Source organism: Rhinoderma darwinii, chromosome 2 (genome assembly GCF_050947455.1).
Source record: "Rhinoderma darwinii isolate aRhiDar2 chromosome 2, aRhiDar2.hap1, whole genome shotgun sequence".
NCBI lineage: Eukaryota > Metazoa > Chordata > Amphibia > Anura > Rhinodermatidae > Rhinoderma > Rhinoderma darwinii.
In genome coordinates, this window is record NC_134688.1 from 392190338 (window position 1) to 392209488 (window position 19151).

The window sequence follows — 19151 nt, forward strand, 5'->3', positions numbered from 1 at the left end:
GTCCTTGGTGACGCGTCCTTGGTGACGCGCCTCTCTTGACATCGGGCCCTACCTCCCTGGATGACGCGCCAGTCCATGTGACCGCTGCAGCCTGTGCTTGGCCTGTGATTGGCTGGAGCTGTCACTTGGACTTAATTGTCATCCCGGGAGGTCAGACTGGAGGAAGAAGCCGGGAGTTAGCGGTAAGTCAGAACTTCGTTTTTTTTTCTACAGGTTCATGTATATTGGGATCGGAAGTCACGGTCCATGGTGCTGAAACAGTTTAACTCTTTCAGCACCATGGACAGTGACTATCTCCTGACGTCGCGTACCGATAATTTTTTTGCCGGGTTCGGCCAAAACGAGTTTGGCCGAACCCGGTGAAGTTCGGTACGCTTGTCCGGCTTCGCTCGTCGCAAAGACACTCCGTTTGGATGTTCGGAAACAGAAAAGCACGTGGTGCTTTTCTGTTTTCATTCATCCTTTTCACTGCTGTTGCGCGAATCACGCTCGTCCCACGGAAGTGCTTCCGTGTGGTGCGCGTGATTTTCACGCACCCATTGACTTCAATGGGTGCGTGATGCGCGAAATACGCAGAGTTATTGAACCTGTCGCGCTTTTTGCGCAGCAGACAAATGCTGCGCAAAAAGCACGGACTGTCTGTACTGCCCCATAGACTTGTATTGGTCCATGCGTGCCGCGTGAAAACCACGCGGCCCGCACGGACCGAATACACGCTCGTGTGAATCCCCCCTAAAGGGAATGTGTCGCAAATTAAAAACAATTTTTAAGTAAGTTACTTATTTTTATTATATTTCTTACGTTTTTTTGCCCTACCTTTATTTATTTTTCACAAGGTGGAAAGTATTAAAAATTAAATAATAATTTTACATGTTTTCCTATGTTGGCCACCAGAGGGAACACTTCCTAGAATTACAGCAAGGTGAATAAGGGAAAGCACCCTGACCTACAGCTGATGTAAACGTGGGAGGGAGACTTAGCCCCCTCCCTATATTTAGCTACAAGCCAGGAAAAGGTGTCTTCAAATTGCTAAGCAGTTTTGGAGTGATTGTACAAATGGCAGCTGGCAGAAGCTCTACAACACACCAAATGGCTAAGAATGATGAAAGTCAAGAGGGGAGACCCTCTGCTGTGCACACTACACGCACACGCACAGATCTCCTGCGCACACTATACGCACACGCACAGCCCTCCTACGCGCACAGCTCTGCTGCATGCACTACACGCACAGCTCTGCTGCGCGCACTACACAGAGATACGCGCAGCTCTGCTACACACACAGCTCTGCTACACACATAGCTCTGCTACACACACACAGCTCTGCTACACACGAACAGCTCTGCTACACACACACACAGCTCTGCTACACATACATACACGCACAGCTCTGCTATACATACACAAAGTTACAGCAGGTGTGCAAGGGGGCCGCGAGGGAGGAGATGGGTCGCTAAGCGGAGGGGTCGCGAGGGGGTGTTGTGAGAGGGGGTGGGGGCCTTGAGAGAGAGAGACAGACAGAGACACACACACCTTACCTGCAGTGCAGCCGGTCTTCAAAATGGCGCCGGCTTTCCCCATACAAACCAGCTTCTATGCTGGGTCACTCTGCACTGTGCTTGCACAGTACAGAGCGAGACGGCAGAAGCACAGGACATAAGGAACGGGTCCCGTTTGTTATGTTCTATGCACTGTAGCTGCCGAATTCCATCTGTGTATGCGTCGTTAAGAGACACATACACAGATGAAATAAAACATGGCAGCACCCAGTACAGTAAGAAAGTGTTAATAAAAAAAACATTGTGTGTGAAAAAATAAATAAAGTCAATATAATATTTTAATAAATAAAAACACATAAATTAATTAAAAAAAATAATTCATGACACCTTTCCTTTAAGAGTAAATGTACAATATTATAATCTTTAATATGATCATCTCTGCTATACTTTAATGGACAGTACCTTATAGCTTGTGGTAAGAAGTGCCAGCACATATATATGGTTTGAGAGTAGTACATCATCATGTGATAGAGTGTCCTAGGGCTGGACTTGACCAAGTATACAGAGGAAACATCGGTATTGGAATAATAAGCTTAAAAGACAAAAATAAAACATTGAAGAAGATAGTTATCCCTTACACACAACGGTAGCTAAGCATTGTATGTACCATGCCATGTTGTAAATATAATTGTTATCAATTAATAATGGAATACTATGATTATACTATTCCCAATAAAGATGTATTCTTATGCAGAAGCATAATAAACAATCAGAACGCAGGATAAAAAGGTGTACCGTGCAACTTAAGGGGTTTTCCACTACCGGACAACTGATAACCTATCCACCGGATAGGTCAACAGTATATGATTGGTGGGGGTCCGACACCCTGACCCCGCACCGATCAGCTGCTCCGGTTGCCTCCAAGAACCAGACGTCCATGCCGAAAGCAGTTGGCTTCGGTCACGGAATAGCGGCCGAGCTGCAATACTGCAGCTCTGCTAGTATTCAAGTGAATAGGAGCAGAGCTGCAACATGGCCGCTATGCAATGTACAGAGCCAACTGCTTTCGGCTCCGTACACTGCATACTGTGCAATGACATCCGGTGCCCGCAGGCAGCTGGAGCAGCTGATCGGTGCAGGGGTCCGGGTAAACCCTATTTAATGTCACTGTAATGTCATTCTTTATTTGACTTTGTAGCTGTGCTGTGATGTTTTAAATTAGAGCACTTCAAAATTATGAAGCAGTTAAAAACAGTAAAAAAAACAAAAGTATTTACAAGTCCATTATAATACGTCAAAGGAAATATTCCATTGACATGCCTGTAAATAATATTTTTATAAACATCACATTCTGACGTCAGAACCTGACGATTATACAGAGATAATTGGCATACATAGTCAATACTCATGTCTAACTGTAGAAGCAGTCCACCGCGTGCGTATGACTTTTGTAGGAAGTTCCTTCTCCTGTGTCAAACACTGGTTGACTGATATATAGCGATATTTGTATACATGTCTGTGTCCTGGCTGCTGAAAAACAACATAATACCCACCTCAAATGCTGCATACTGTAGCTTTTTTTAAAAAGATAAGAGCGTTTCTCCTCCTTACTCTTCAAAAGGAGGTTCTATAGCAGTTGAGTTGGGTACTACAGTATAAGGATTAATGTACTCCTTACTGGTAGCTATAAGAATATAAGAAGTCACAGAGTTCTGTGAGGGTATGTTCACACGGCCAAATTTCAGACGTTTACGAGGCGTATTTTGCCTCATTTTACGTCTGGAAATAAGTCTCAAATACGTCGGCAAACATCTGCCCATTCATTTGAATGGGTTTGCCGATGTACTGCGCAGACGACCTGTTATTTACGCGTCGTCGTTTGACAGCTGTCAAACGACGACGCGTAAAAATACAGCCTCGTCAAAAGAAGTGCAGGACACTTCTTTGGACGTTTTTGGAGCTGTTTTCTCATAGACTCCAATGAAAACAGCTCCAAAAACGGACGTAAAAAACGACGCAAAAACGGCGTGAAAACGCCGCGAAAAATGCGAGTTGGTAAAAAAACGTCTGAAAAGCAGGGTCTGTTTTCCCTTGAAAACAGCTCTGGATTTTCAGACGTTTTTGTTGACTACGTGTGAACATACCCTTACTTGTATAAATTAACTGAGTTTCTTTTATACGTTCATCAAACTCATATAATATTTATTTACAGTAGGGGTACATTATCCCATATATTATGTACCAAAATGATTTTGTATTATAATAGATAGCAGTCCAAGCTATTTATTTTTACACACTTTGTGAGATGCGGAATCTTGGGTCTGGTCACATACTTTTAATACATACGTATGTAGCAAAGCTTAGTTTGTAATTTGGCCTGTGACCGCATGTATTTTCATCATTGTAGGAGGTTGGACCCAGCGACATACTGTATGTGAATAGAAGTATTTACTTTGTTATGCACAGGATATCAAAAGCTACTTTTTAAAGTCTATTTTGATCTGAAGAAGGGGGAACAAAGTCCACAAAACATGTTATCTGAAGACATATATTTTATTATTTCTTAATAAATAGTCTTGTGGACAAAATTCATCTAGATAGAAATTATTTTTATTCCTTCATGCCAACAAGGTCTTTGGCAAGTTGTAAGGTTGCGCAAAAGCCTGTTTGTTTTTTTTGTTGCATGAAATACTTCCTATGTTGTTTTTGGCTTGGATCCATCCAACCAACGGCTGTCCACTGCATGTAGCACCTCTGGCAACCATCATATGCCTAATATAGCTGTTGTGTCTGTCACGTTGGGTTCATGGACCACTGACGGTATGGCAGCTGGCCAACAGGGCAGAGGTCACAGTCTATAGTTCGTATAGTGTACCTGTGGCAGCTCAGACAGTAGCAAGGCAGGCTCGGCTGGGACTAGGCAGCAGGTAGACGTCAGGCGTGGAGTAGCAGGACAGGTGTGGAATACAGCACAGCACGACTACAGCTCAGCACGGCACTTGACGAGCATAGAACGCGATACAGGATACAGGATACAGGTACGGAGAACACTGGGAACACTGGGAACTGGAACACACTAGGAGACCATTTGCATAGACAAACTTTGGGTACGACAACAACGCTCAGGCATGGGAGGAAGGGGCTGGGCCCTTCTTAAAGCCCAGGGTGCTCTGGGAGCAATCAGCTCAATCTCCCACCTGCGTGCGCTTTGGCTTCCTAAGTCTGGACTGAGCTCGCGAGCGCACCCTGGTGGTCACTGTGGAACAGGACAGCCGTATGTGCAGACATCTCTGGAGAGAAGGGCGTTGACCGGATGGAAGGAGTTCGTGGTCAGCGACCACGGATGTTACAGTATCCCCCCTCTTACGTCCCCTCCTCTTGGGACCAGAACGAGAGAGAAACCTCTTAATGAGGGCAGAAGCATTGAGATTCTCTTCTGGCTTCCAGGAGCTCCCTTCTGGACCAAACCCCTTTCAATCTACTAAATAAAAGGTTCTTCCTCTTACTTTTTTTAATGTCCAGGATCTCCTTAACCTCAAAGGTGTCTGAAGAACCGCTGGCGGCAATTGCAGGGCTAGGAGTCTTGGTATAGCGGTTCAGAACCACCGGCTTCAGGAGGGAAACATGGAAGGAGTTGGGTATCTTGAGTGTAGGAGGCAGCCAAAGCTTGTAGGCAACAGGATTGATCTGCTGTAGGATCTCGAAGTGTCCGAGGAACCTGGGAGCAAATTTGTATGATTGCACCCTTAGTCGGATATTCCTAGAGGACAGCCAGACCTTCATGCCATAGAGAAATTGAGGAGGTTCTCTTCTCCATGTGTCTGCCTTCCATTTCATATGGTCGACTGCCAGTAGGTTGGAGGATCGAGTCTGCTACCAGATATGCAGGAAATCTCTAAAACTATAGTCAGCCGTTGGTACCTTGGACGTATCGGGCACCGGGAGAGGAATTTGTGGGTGTTGGCCATAGACAATGAAGAACAGTGTGTCCCTTGTGGACTCACTGGTGTGATTATTATATGAGAACTCCGCCCACAGAAGCAGCTTCACCCAATCATCATGCTGCTTGGAGATGAAGTGGTGTAGGTAGTTCTCCAAGATCTGATTGATCCTCTCGACCTGACCATTAGACTGAGGATGGTAGGCTGAGGAAAAGTCCAACTTCACACCGAGGAGTTCGCAGTGGGCTCTCCAGAACATTGAGGTGAACTGAACCCCCCGATCAGACACAATATGCCGTGGCAAGCCGTGCAGGTGGAAGATGTGTTGGATGAAAAGGTTGGCCAGTTGAGGAGCAGACGGAACACTGGTCAGCAGAACAAAGTGGGCCATCTTCGAAAATTGGTCCACCACCACCCAGACAGTACTGCATCCAGAAGAGTGAGGCAGGTCCGTAACAAAGTCCATAGCTATATGCTGCCAGGGAGCATCGGGCACAGGCAATGGCTGGAGCAGACCAGCAGGTCTGGAGTGAGTGACCTTGTTAGCTGCACACATTGGGCAGGAAGAAAGTAATGTCTATGGGCAGCGTGGGCCACCAGAAATGACGGGCATTCAGGTCTCGGGTTTTACGGGTCCCCGTGTGACCTGCCAGTCTAGAGCAGTGTCCCCAGCAGAGGATTCTCCTTCTGTCAGCCAGGCGCACAAAGGTCCTCCCTGGAGGAATGTCCCAACTTGCAGGGGGTTGACAGAGGCAATGCAAGACGGGTCAATATTATTCTGTAGAATCTCCATTGTGTCCTCTGTCTCGAAAGACCTGGACAAGGCATTGGCCCTCACATTTTTGTCAGCCAGGCGATAATAGAACTTAAACTGGAACCTGGTAAAGAACAGCGACCACCTGGCCTGACGAGGATTCAGCCGTTGGGCCGTCTGGAGATAGGTGAGATTCTTGTGGTCCGTAAAAATTATGATTGGATGAGCTGTGCCCTATAGTAGATGTCTCCACTCCTCCAGAGCCAATTTGATGGCCAGTAACTCCCGATCCCCATCCGAGTAGTTGCGTTCTGCGGAAGAAAAGAGTTTAGAGAAATATCCACATACCATTGACTTGCCCTTGGATCCTCTCTGGAAGAGGAGTGCACCAGCACCGACAGAGGAGGCGTCCACCTCCAACGAGAACTGTAGAGAAACATCTGGATTATGGAGGATAGAGGCTGACGTGAAGGCACTCTTCAGGCTATTGAATGACTCAGGAGTCCACACCTTGGCGTTCATGCCCTTCTTGGTGAGATTAGAGATAGGAGAAGTCAGTGAGGAGAAGTTTGGGATGAACTGTCTGTAAGAATTGGCAAATCACAGAAAGCGCTGTATGGCCCTCAAATCTTGAGGGCGTGGCCATTCCAGGACAGATTTACCTTTCCAGGATCAATCTCGAGACCTCGATTCAAGACGATGCAGCCCAGGAAGGGTAGAGCATCTTTCTAAAACACGCACTTCAACTTGGGGTACAGACGATTCTCCCTTAACCGCAGAAAATCTTGATGGAAATGTCTCTGATGAGTCATAGGATCTGGAGAAAAAATCAAGATGTCATCAAGATAGACTACTACACAAACATAGAGGAGGTCACGGAAGATGTCATTAATGAACTCCTGGAAGACCGCGGGAGCATTACACAGGCCAAAGGGCATTACTAGATATTCATAGAGTCCATCACGGGTGTTAAATGCAGTCTTCCATTCATCACCCCGGCGAATCCAGATTAGGTTGTAAACCCCACGCAGGTCTAGTTTGGAAAAAATCTTGGCACTACGTATACGATCAAACAGTTCTGAGATTAATGACAATGGATACTTATTTTTCACCGTGATCTGGTTGAGACCCCGGTAGTCGATACAAGGACGCAGGGAACCATCCTTTTTCTTGATGAAGGAGAACCCGTCTCCTGTCGGGGAGGAAGACTTCCGTATGAAGCCCCTCTCCAAGTTCTCCTTAACATAGGCGGACATGGACAGAGTCTCCGGCAAGGAGAGAGGATATACCCTACCACGGGGAAGGGATGCACAAGGAATCAGCTCGATAGGACAGTCATACGCCCGGTGTGGGGGCAGCGTCTCCGCCTCCCTCTTGCTGAAGACGTCCGAATATGCAGCATAATGACCAGGTAATCCTGCCAATGACTGAGACAGAGGAAGCAGAGCCGAACTAATCTGTACCAGGCAACAGTTGTGAAACCCAGGGCCCCACTGGAGAACCTCTCCAGAGTTCCAGCCCAGGACTGGGGCATGTTGTCAGAGCCAAGGCAGGCCCAGCAGCACGGGGTTAACGGCTTTGGACAAGACAAAGAACGAGAGGAGCTCGGAGTGGAGAGCTCCTACTTGGAGCCTCAGCGGCTTGGTCACAGCAATAACTGGGTCTGGCAGAGGTAGTCCATTCACACATGCAACCACCAACGGCCTCTCCAGAGGGGTAGTGGGGAATTGGAGATGATCCACAAGGTCTCTACGAATGAAATTAGCAGCGGATCCAGAGTCCAGATACGCAGAGACCCGATGCGTTTTCTCGCCGGACACTATGGTCACGGAGATGGATAATTTAGACGGAAGTCCCTCTTTACCCAAGGTTGTCTCTCCTACCAACTCTAGGCTTTAGGGCTTTTGGGGATACAGACGCAAAAGATGGCCTCCGAGGCTGCAATATAGACCGAGTCCCGAAGTGCGTCTGCGTTGTCTCTCTTGGGTAGAAAGCTTACACTAGTCCATCCTCACAGACTCCTTAGAAGATTTGGCATCAGAGGACAGCAGGAGCCGTTCTCGGATCCTTATATCAATCCGGGTGGCTAGAAGGATGAGGTCATCCAGGGTAGACGGTAGATCTCGAGCGGCAAGTTCGTCCTTAATCATAAGAGACAGTCCCTGACAGAATGTAGCCACCAGGGCCTCATTGTTCCACAACAGTTCTCCCGCCAGGGTGCGGAAGTGGATGGCGTACTCGCCCACGGAGGTGTCTCCTTGGCGTAGGTTCTGCAAGGAAGCCGCTGCAGACGAGACTCGTCCAGGCTCCTCAAACACCGTGCGAAATGTCCGGAGGAACCCTTGGAAGTCACGGGTCTCTGGTCCTGGTCTCTCCCAGATAGGATTCGCCCATGCAAGGGCCTTGCCAGTGGGGAGAGAGATTATGACAGCGACCCTTGCGCCATCAGACGAAAATGCCCTTGCATACAGGCTGAAGTGGATCTGGCCCTGGTTCAAAAATCCACGATAGGTCTCTGCATCTCCATCATAGCGGTCAGGAAGTGGCAAAGATAAACAGGGATCAACACTGCCAGGAGGTGTAGTCTGAGGATCAACACTGTCAGGAGGTGTAGTAGGATGAACGGCAGCTAACACCTCCTGTCGACGTGCGATAATGTTCAAGGCCTGGAGGAGTTGGTCCTGTCCAGACCGGAGGTCTAGCATATCCATCCGCATCTCTTGTGATGTCATCTTGATCTTGGATCGACCAGCGGGGTCCATGGCCTGAGCGTACTGTCGGGCCTGAGCATACTGTCACATTGGGTTCGTGGAACCACTGGGTCGTACCGCCTTGACGGTATGGAAGCTGGCCAACAGGGCGCAGGTCACAGTCTATAGTTCGTATAGTGGCTCGGACAGTAGCAAGGCAGGCTCGGCTGGGACTAGGCAGCAGGTAGACGTCAGGCGTGGAGTAGCAGGACAAGTGTGGAATACAGCACAGCACGACTACAGCTCAGCACGGCACTTGACCAGGATAGCACAGGATACAGGATACAGGTACGGGGAACACTGGGAACTGGAAAACACTTTGCATAGACAAACTTTGGGTATGACAACAACGCTCAGGCATGGGAGGAAGCGGCTGGGCCCTTCTTATAGCCCAGGGTGCTCTGGGCGCAATCAGCTCAATCGCCCACCTGCGTGCGCTTTGGCTTCTTAAGTCTGGACTGAGCTCGCGAGCGCACCCTGGTGGTCACTGTGGAACAGGACGGCCGTATGTGCAGACATCTCTGGAGAGAAGGGAGTCAACTGGATGGAAGGAGTTCATGGTCAGCGACCATGGACGTTACAGTGTCACATACAACACTAAAGGTGAGCAGCTTGAATTCACCGATCCTTAACCTTTTTCACTGTCTAGAAATAGTATTTAAGGAAGCGCTCCATCCTTTCTACTTTTCGAGACTTTTATTTCACTCTGGAGGCCATTACCTGCATTATACAGATAACCTATTAATATGAATGGACATTGTAATGCTTAATGTCCCCTGTGGTGGCAATGCAGGAAAATTGAGTACTTAGGCCTCCTGCACACGACCTTTGCAATGTGCACGGCCGTGATTTTCGGGTCGGACGACCGAAGCGTGTCAGACGCGGGCCACTCGCAAATCGCGGGCCGTGCACATGCCGCGTGCATTAACTTCTATGAGCCTGGACCGCAAAACACGGGCGTAATAAGACATGTCCGTTCTTTTTGCGGTCCAGGCTCCTGGGCCATGCCCGGACTTTGGAAACCACGGTCGTGTGCATGGGCCCATAGAAATTAATGGGGCCGCAATTCACCCACAAAATAAGTTTGTGTGCATGGGGCCTTACTGTTAGATTTCCCCACAGATAACAGCTGATTACTGGGGGTCCCAGTAGAGGAACACTTTGTGACCAGCTTATTTTGTCAAGGGACCCTTGCAACAAGTAGGGAAAGGGAAGAAATCCCCTTAAAGAGAGCGGCAGTGTGCATGCTTGACTCACGCTCCATTTAAACTCCTCCTGAAATCGGTCGTGCGGTGGGACCCCAGCTATTATACATTTATCACCTATCCTGTGGATAGGTGATAAATGTTCTTAGTGGGAAAACCCCTTGATTCTATAAGTCACAAATATTTTTTTCCGTTTATTCTACTATCTATGAGTCCCATTTCTTATGAAAGTACTTTACCCCACAATCTCTTTTCTTTTCAGCTTGCTTCACTGAAGAATAACCAGAACCATTCATGACAGTCAGGCGGGATTCACACGACCGGGTCGTTCCCGAGCCCGAGTGTCGGCCGGTAAAATCGGCCATTTTTGCCCGGCCGGTTTGCATTAAGTTTTGCATCCGTGCCGGGCCGGGCAGATCCGGATAGTGACATCAGCGGCAACTCCTGGAGGGGAATCCCCATGTGTTCGGGGATTCCGCTTCAGGAGTTTCCCCTGATGTCACTGCCCAGATATGGACAGAGACATCAAGCGCTCTGTCCAGGAGCGGAATCCCCGAAAACATGGGGATTCCGCTCCTTCAAGGAGCTAAAGTGCAACTAGCACATAGCAGAGCGGGGAGATACCTCCCCGCTCTGCTATAGTGGCGTCGCTACAGTAGTAGCAGCCGCAGCAGCAGCAGCTGCTAGCGGCGCCATCGAAGGTGTCGCCGGGCCAGGGTGCTTTTCAAGCAGAGGAAGGGAGCCAGCGCAGCGCTCCCTCCACCTGCTGTACACCCTGGCCCTGCCACACAGTGTACAGCGATGCCATTCGTCAGAATGGCATCAACTCCTCCTCCTCACATGCACTCTGCGCTGTGAGGAGGAGGAGATAGAGCGCAAGCTCCGGAAAACCCGGCCATCACTCGGGACACATCCCGGTGATGGCCGTGTAATACCCGGCCCCATAGACTTCTATGGGAGCCGGGCGGCCGGGTACCCGGGTGAAAATAGAGCATGTCCTATTTTTTGATGGCCGGTTTTCCAGGCCATCAAAAAATCGGTCGTGTGAATAGCCCCATTAGGGGTCTATTATTCCCAATGCAGCCGGGTGCCGGCCGATTTATGAACGGCCGGCACCCGGCCGGGAAACCCTGCCGTGTGAATGAGGCCTCAGTGCTTAGCCATAATGAATTTCATGACCAGTACCATGCTGAGTATAGCTATGTTTTCTAATTCAAAGCCTTAATAATCTATTGTGAGTCCCAAAATACAAAGTGATGGATTCAGACGAAGTGCATAATTAAAGAAATCCCTAAACTTCTTGATAGTAAGGGCATGTTCACACACTAGACTAAAAACGTCTGAAAATACGGAACTGTTTTGAAGGGAAAACAGCTCCTGATTTTCAGACGTTTTTTAAGCCGCCCGCGATTTTCGCTGCATTTTTCGCTGCGTTTTTTACGGATGTTTTTGGAGCTGTTTTCAATAGAGTCTATGAAAAACAGCTCCAAAAACGTCCCAAGAAGCTTCCTGCACTTCTTTTTCATGGCCGTTTTTTTACGTGGCCGTTTTTCAAAACGGCCGCGTAAAAAAACATCCCATCGGGACCTAACGCCGTTTTTTACATTGCAATCAATGGGCAGATGTTTGGAGGCGTTCTGCTTCCGATTTTTCAGCCGTTTTTCGGGCGTTTACGGCCGTGTGAACATACCCTAATAGTGATTAGTAATTACTTCACCTCATTAAGTAATAGGAGACCAAAATCTTACACTTTCCTCAAATATAGCGATAAAAGCTCTGGCTCTTTAGGAAAGGGAGATGACTACAGCAGGGTCAAAAGACTTTGACTGCTGTGTGAGACTTCCCTCTTGTGAGCTGTGAAAGTCCACTGTGAGGGAGGAAACACTGAGTGTGCAGCTGTATATATAGTGAAGATCTCTGCTGCTATCTTACTTCATGCTGGATGTAGTTATATTCGCAGCAATGTAAGGGCCTGTTCACATCAGCGTTGGCTTTCCGTTCTGGGGTTCCGTCAGAGGTTTCCGTCAGGTGAACCCTGCAATGGAAAGTCAAACTGAAACCACAGCTTCAGTTTCAGTCACCATTGATATCAATGGTGATGGAAACATTGCTAATGGTTTCCATTCGTCATCATTCCGGAAGATTTCCGTTTTTATGACGGAATCAATAGTGCAGTCGACTGCATTATTGATTCCGTCGTTAAAACAGAAACCTGCCGGAATTGTGAAGAACGGAAACCATTAGCAATGTTTCCGTCACCATTGATATCAATGGTGACTGAAACGAAAGCTGTGGTTTCAGTTTGACTTTCCGTTTCGGGGTTCACCCGACGGAAACCTCCAACGGAACCTCGGAACGGAAAGCCAACGCTGATGTGAACAGGCCCTTAGATGATTCTCCTGAGTATTATGGAGCAGCAGCAGGACATGGCTAGAAGAAGCATCAGATGTAAAACCTGTCACAGCTTTCTCCTCTGTGTGGCTGTTTCTGGCCCTGTGTGTATGTAGTGAGAGACTCAGATTAACCCTTTACAAGCAGCTTTGTCTTCCACCTCCAGCAGATTAACCATTTACAAGCAGCTGTCTCCTCCTCCTCCTCCAGATTACCCCTTTACAAGTAGATTTATCCTCCTCCACTAGATTACCCATTTACAAGCAGATGTATCCTCCTCCACTAGCAGATTAATCTTTTACAAGCAGCTACCTCCTCCTCCTCCTCTAGATTACCCCTTTACAAGCAGATATATCCTCCTCCTCTTGGCCAATAAAGCCTTTACAAGCAGCTGTCTCTACCTCCTCTAGCAGATTAACCTGTTACAAGCAGTAACTCCTTGAGCAGATTTACCCTTTAAAAGCAGATGTGTCCTCTTCTAGCAAATTAACCCTTTACAAGCAGCTTTCTTCTAGCAAATTAACCAGCAGCTGTGTCCTCCTAGGGATAGGCCATCAATTTTAAAGAGCCGGAAAACCCCTTTAATCTGCATCCCCTTCTTAAATATTTTAGAAACAAAATAAAAATAGTAGTTTAGCGTCTCACCAATGGCCCGGTTTGGATCTCTTAACCATTTTATAAAATACTTTAGCGTTCAATAAAAATGAATTTATATGAATGGGAAATCAAGTTAGAATAAAAAGTATTACAAAAGTATTTTGCAATACCCTGTGAACCGAGGAGGATTCGACCTTCCAAATCTCAAATATTATTATATAGTTGCACAATTGCAGTTTCTACCATGCTGGGAGAGTATTTAAATTTATTTTTACCTGATATATGGGCTTGATAGAGATTTAGTAATATTTTTGAGCTCTTAGTATCTGGGATATTAAAGGTGTATTCCAGCCTAAAGCATTTTCACCTATCCATTAGATAGGTGATGTCACGATGCGCGGTGTGGACCCACTGGGCCGTACCGCGTAGCGGGATGGCAGCTGGCCAAACAGGTGAAGTACAGAGCCTATAGTTCAGAGAGGATACCTGAGGCAATGTAGACAGTAGCAAGGCAGGCACGGCTGGGACCAGGCGGCAGGTAGACGTCAGGCGTGGCGTAGCAGAACAGGCGTGGAATGCAGCACAATACGGCAACAGCCTAGCACGGCACTAGATCAGGATAGCATGGGAACAGGATACAGGAACAGGGAACACTAGGAAACTGGAAGACACTAGGGGACCATTAGCAAGACAAACTTTGGGTAACGAACAACGCTCTGACAAAGAACAAGAGGGCAGACCCCTTTTTATAGCCCAGAGCATTCTGGGCTAGATTGCACACTTCCTGCAATTATGCGCGCACTGGCCCTTTAAGACCTTGCACGCGCGGGCACGCGCGCCCTCCGGAGACAGTCTCGATATCCGGAAGTGAGTGCCGGTGCATCACAGGAGGACGCTGCTGCAAGGAACTCAGATGTCCATGGCCACGGCCGTTGAGGGGTAAGTCAGAACGACGGACCATGGCCATAGACGTTACAGGTGATAAATTCTGGATCAGTGGGGGTCTGCCCGCTGGGATCTCTACCAATCTCCAGAACGGGGATCCTTGTTTCCCCCAGTTGTCTAGTTTCTTATTGATTTGCTCCAGTACCATGTGTAATTATCCAGCTAAATGTTCACTACACTGAGGACAACTTTATATGTGATCATATCCAATTTGCCTACTTGTACCTAAAATAAGGAACTTTTTATTCTTGAAATTAGGTTACCTTTATTATTTTTCAAGTCAACTTTCAAAAGCTTCAGCCCAACACAGGCATCAAGCAACCGCTCCATTCCATCTACACTAGCACCCAAGCGAGAAGCAATGGTTGCTGCTGAAATTGGCTCCTGTACCTCATGTAGTAAATCAAAAACTCCCAGTTCACATGCTGTAAACATGGTCTATAAGAGAAAAGAAACAAACTATCAGTAAACCAGTTATTATGTAAAAAGCAAAAAACAAACAAAATAAGGAAAAAAACAGGAAAAAAATACTGCAGTGTTTACGATTTGTGCAAAGAGTGTATCGTCTGTATTGCGGCCGCAACACACAGACCCCCACCTCCATTCTACCATAGTATAAATGTTACGTTTGTTTCCGTAACACTGCAAAGAGGTTTGGGCACGGCACCAATATGATGGATGTTAAAATATGCCTATAGGTATCTATTGTATGATATCCATATTCATGTGTCTTTATAAAGACTTTAAATATTAAATAATTATTACCATATTTGATAATATTTAAAACCTAAATTTCATAACAAAAAGCTATATTAGTGTATATTCACATATTTGGGTTTATACACGTTTTTGCATTGCGGCAGAAATACCATGTGTGTGGTTTTGAAGATGTGGCACGTATTTTGAAAGCTGCTGCATGCTCTATCGTCAGATTCCTAAACATTTTTCCCCATTAACTTCTATGGAGAAAAAGCCCACTGCAGAAAAAACAATATTATCTATGTGCACAGTGAGTGGAATTATGTCACTACGAGAACAGGAAGTTCAGCCATTATGGAACACCACTGCAATAAAGAAGGGGATGAACTTTTGGGCAGGACAGGAAGTAATGAGGCCATGACAGGTAGTAATGTAAAAAAAAGAGAACTAAATTTGGAAAATGTTGAAAAAAATGCATAGAAAACACATTGATTTTATTTCTGGATTTTAGTTAACGTATAAAGAAAGGAGGAAAATCACATAAATTTTTACACTTCCCTGTATTTTTCAAGCGTTTCTAATCTGCATTTCCCTAGCAGTTCCTCTACAAAAAAAACCCCCATAACATGTGAACTCACCATGAGGGTATGTTCACACGGCTTATTTACGGACGTAATTCGGGCGTTTTCCGCCTCGATTAACGTCCGAAAATGCGGCTCGATAGCGTCGGCAAACATCTGCCCATTCATTTGAATGGGTCTTACGATGTTCTGTTCCGACGGTCATTTTTTTTACGCGCCGCTATCAAAAGGCGGGGCGTAAATAGACGCCCGCATCAAAGAAGTGCCTGTCACTTCTTCAGACGTTAAATGGAGCCGTTTTCCATTGACTCCATGGAAAAACAGCTCCATTTACGTCAGTAATTGACGCAGCGAAAAAGCGCCTCAACATGCCATGACGGTTGAAATTACGGAGCTGTTTTCTCCTGCCGTGTGAACATACCCTTACAGATATTACCGCTGTTAATTGTTAATAGACTCATCGTGGTAGTTGTGCACTTAGCCCTTGTGCTTCGTTGCTACACCCCTCAACATTAAAATTGCAACACCAAGAAGTCGTAAGGTTATGAATATCGAGGAAGTAGTAGGTGTCACTAAAATCTGCAAATGATCACGTTTTCAAGCACCTCGCTCCAATCTGTGGCACATGGGATGGAAATACAAGCCAGATTGAAAGCAAAGTCTATTAGCCACATGAAACCTCAAAAATCGGATCGAGTGGTGTGGGATGATTGGCCGATGCTTCCTGTTCATCGACATGCCCCTCCAAAGTGTCCCAGAAGCTGTTTTTTAACAGGACAACGCCAGGCAGCATGTTGCTCGTGCTACTGTGAGCAGCCTGTATGGCCTAAACGGGCTACCCATCACCTGCAGCGTCTCCGGACTTGTCTCCCATCTGAACATTTGGGACGTCATTGGTCGGCATTTGCAAAGGGAGCTGCCAGCAGATTTGTGTGCCCAAGTGCATTCAGCATGGCATAACATTCCTCAGACAATCATTAATAACCTCACTCATAGCATGCCAAGGCGTGTAAGTGCGTGTATTTCTGCGCGTGGCGCTCATACTCGATACTGAATAAATCAAGATGTTTGGAATATTTTATTTCCATTTTTTTCATTTGCATATCATTAACATGTCTATCGATCCTGTGATTTCCACAATTCCAAAACTTTTCCTTCTTGGTGTTGCAATTTCAACATTGAGGAGTGTATTTTATTTATTTATTATTATTATTATTATTATTTTTTTAGAGGCAAATAGGAATAAATGGCAAAAAGAGAAGTAGCTCAGTGAAAGTTCCACAATCTTATTGCCTTTAGACAGAACATTTTGATATGTATAAGTATATCAGATTTGATGTTTTTTGAGATAATAAAATTAGTCTGTATAAATAAACACTAATATATGAATATTTTCATAAGCACATTTAAATTGATTTTAAAACTTTGTGAACAAAAAAAAAATCTACTCTATTGCTATCTCGTCTTGACGGGGTCATTCTTCTTAGGGTATGTGCACACGATAACTGCAATTACGTCTGAAAATACGGAGCTGTTTTCAAGGGAAAACAGCCCGATTTTCAGATGTTTTTTGAGCAACTCGCATTTTTCGCAGCGTTTTCATGGTGTTTTTTACGTCCGTTTTTGGAGCTGTTTTCATTGGATTCTATAAGAAAACGGCTCCAAAAACGTCCAAAGAAGTGTCCTGCACTTCTTTGACGCGTAAATTACAGGTCTTCGGCACAGTACGTCGACAAACCCATTCAAATGAATGGGCAGATGTTTGCCGACGTATTGGAGCCCTATTTTCAGGCGTAAATTGAGGCATAATACGCCTCGTTTACGCCTGAAAATAGGTCGTGTGAACCCAGCCTTACCCTTATTACCCAAACCAGTTCAATTGTTTAGCATAATATAAAATGTTTGTTATTTAGAAATTATTGCAATACATCTGACATGAAACTTCTTAAAATTGTAATGATAACTGATGAGTTGGGTCTTACTATTACATCATCTTTTTTATATATGTATATATACTGTACTATTCTGCATTAAGAATAATCCATATAACCTAAACAAGCAAGACATGTATGAATAATTTTCTTGTGAATACTGTTGTAATACAGACTGAATTCTGCATTTAGTCAAGACCGAATATGAAAAAACCTCCAGAAGTAAAATTTTCCACAGATAAATCTTTAAAACCTTTGATGTTCCATGAAATTGGGGAATTTACATTAGCAAAAATGCAATTTAGTTCTTACCTTTGAGACTAAAAATCCATATTTATAGTCAAGAAGTTTTTGCGGATATTCAAGTTCTTCTGAGGAGCACATGTTGGAGTGATATGCGATGGCTCAGTCAGTTCTTATAAGCTGCTTGCCCACTAGACGTGTGATACTGCAGAGGACTTAGCAGGGCTCAGACAATTGCTTTCTCATCTGACCTACTTATGAGGCACTTAGAGCAATAAGAACCTTTAGCATATGGAATATATTTATTTTACATTAATTCATTTGCTATCAAATTATAACTACATGCCGAGCATTACTAGGGGTAAAGGCCATACAGTTTAGATACCTTTCGGCCTATTCCTCCCAGCCGAGTGTGCATGTGTTTTCAATGGGGAGAGGGGAATAAATATCTATTGCAGCAATAATGCAAACAAGGAAAGGAGCAACCAGCACTCCATTGGGGAAAACCCGCAAAAAAAAAATCAACGAAAACGCAGCATATATTGACATGCTGAAGATTTAAATTGCGCACCGCAGGTCAATTTATTAACGTTTCCGCTGCGGTTTTTTTCTGCAGCGTGAGCATGAGATTTTCTAAATCTCATCCACTTTGCTGCTACTGTAAATGCTGCAGAATTTCCGCACATAATTCCTTTGTGGAAATTCTGCAGCGTTTACGCTACATGGGAACTCGGCCTATGAGAATGTCCGGTGGGTGACGGCAACTGCAACCTGATCCAAGGTTGTAAATACTCCAAATAAATGAAAAGCGAAAATCCAGTGAAAAACAAGTGAAGATTTATTAGCCCATATTAGTGCAACGTTTCAGTGAGGAAAGGGGGTGGGGGGGGGGCAAAATGTAAAAAGTGCTTGTTAAAGGGAATGTGTTGCCAGCAAAACATGTTTTGTTTTTTTTAATGAAACATTTAGTGTGTAGGTGATTAAACATTGTTCAAATTTTTTTTATTTTTTTCACGAGTCAGGAAATATTATAAATTAGATTCTAATTTATAATATTTCCCATTGCTGGTCACTAGATGGAGCAATTCCCAAAATTGCAGCATTGCATGTGGTAAAGCAACCACATTGCTTTTTGCTGCAAAATTGGGAAAAAAGCACTCGCTCTAGTGAGCTCTGAGAATCCCCCCCTCCTTTATCCTGGCTAGTGCCGGGATAAACGAGGGTTTTGAACGGTCTAACCTCCTACACTGTGTGTCGCCATTTTTTGAGCTAACACACAGTGTAGTAGGTTTACATACTCTAGTAAACACACACAAACACGAACATACATAGAAATCTCTTACCTGCTCCTGCCGCCGCGGCTCCCTCCGGCCTGTCCGCTCCGTCTGCTGCCGCTGGTCCAAGTGCACAAGTCCGGAAGCCGTGACCGGAAGTAGTAATCTTACTGTCCGGCCGCGACTTCCGGTCCACAGGAAAATGGCGCCGGACGGCGCGCATTTCAAATTGGACTGTGTGGGAGCGGCGCATGCGCAGTTCCCACACAGACGGCGTACACAGAAGTGGATGGGACGGGCCCTGTTCGCAGTCCCTATGGGACTGTGGCTGCCGTATTCCATGT

The 19151-nt window shown here is 45.8% G+C and overlaps 1 protein-coding gene across 1 annotated transcript in view; it reads right to left on the minus strand.

Annotated features, from left to right (window-relative positions):
- The window catches only part of ASMT (acetylserotonin O-methyltransferase), a 32673-nt gene extending 14935 nt beyond the window's left edge, over nucleotides 1–17738 (minus strand). Inside the window, exons 1-3 of the mRNA XM_075850777.1 lie at nucleotides 17603–17738; nucleotides 14343–14517; nucleotides 1959–2088 (exon numbers count right to left, since the gene is read on the minus strand). Of these exons, the coding sequence (XP_075706892.1) occupies nucleotides 1959–2088; nucleotides 14343–14517; nucleotides 17603–17674 (377 nt within the window). The 5' untranslated portion in view covers nucleotides 17675–17738. The remainder of the gene's footprint in view (nucleotides 1–1958; nucleotides 2089–14342; nucleotides 14518–17602) is intronic.
- Between the last annotated feature and the right edge of the window lie 1413 nt (nucleotides 17739–19151).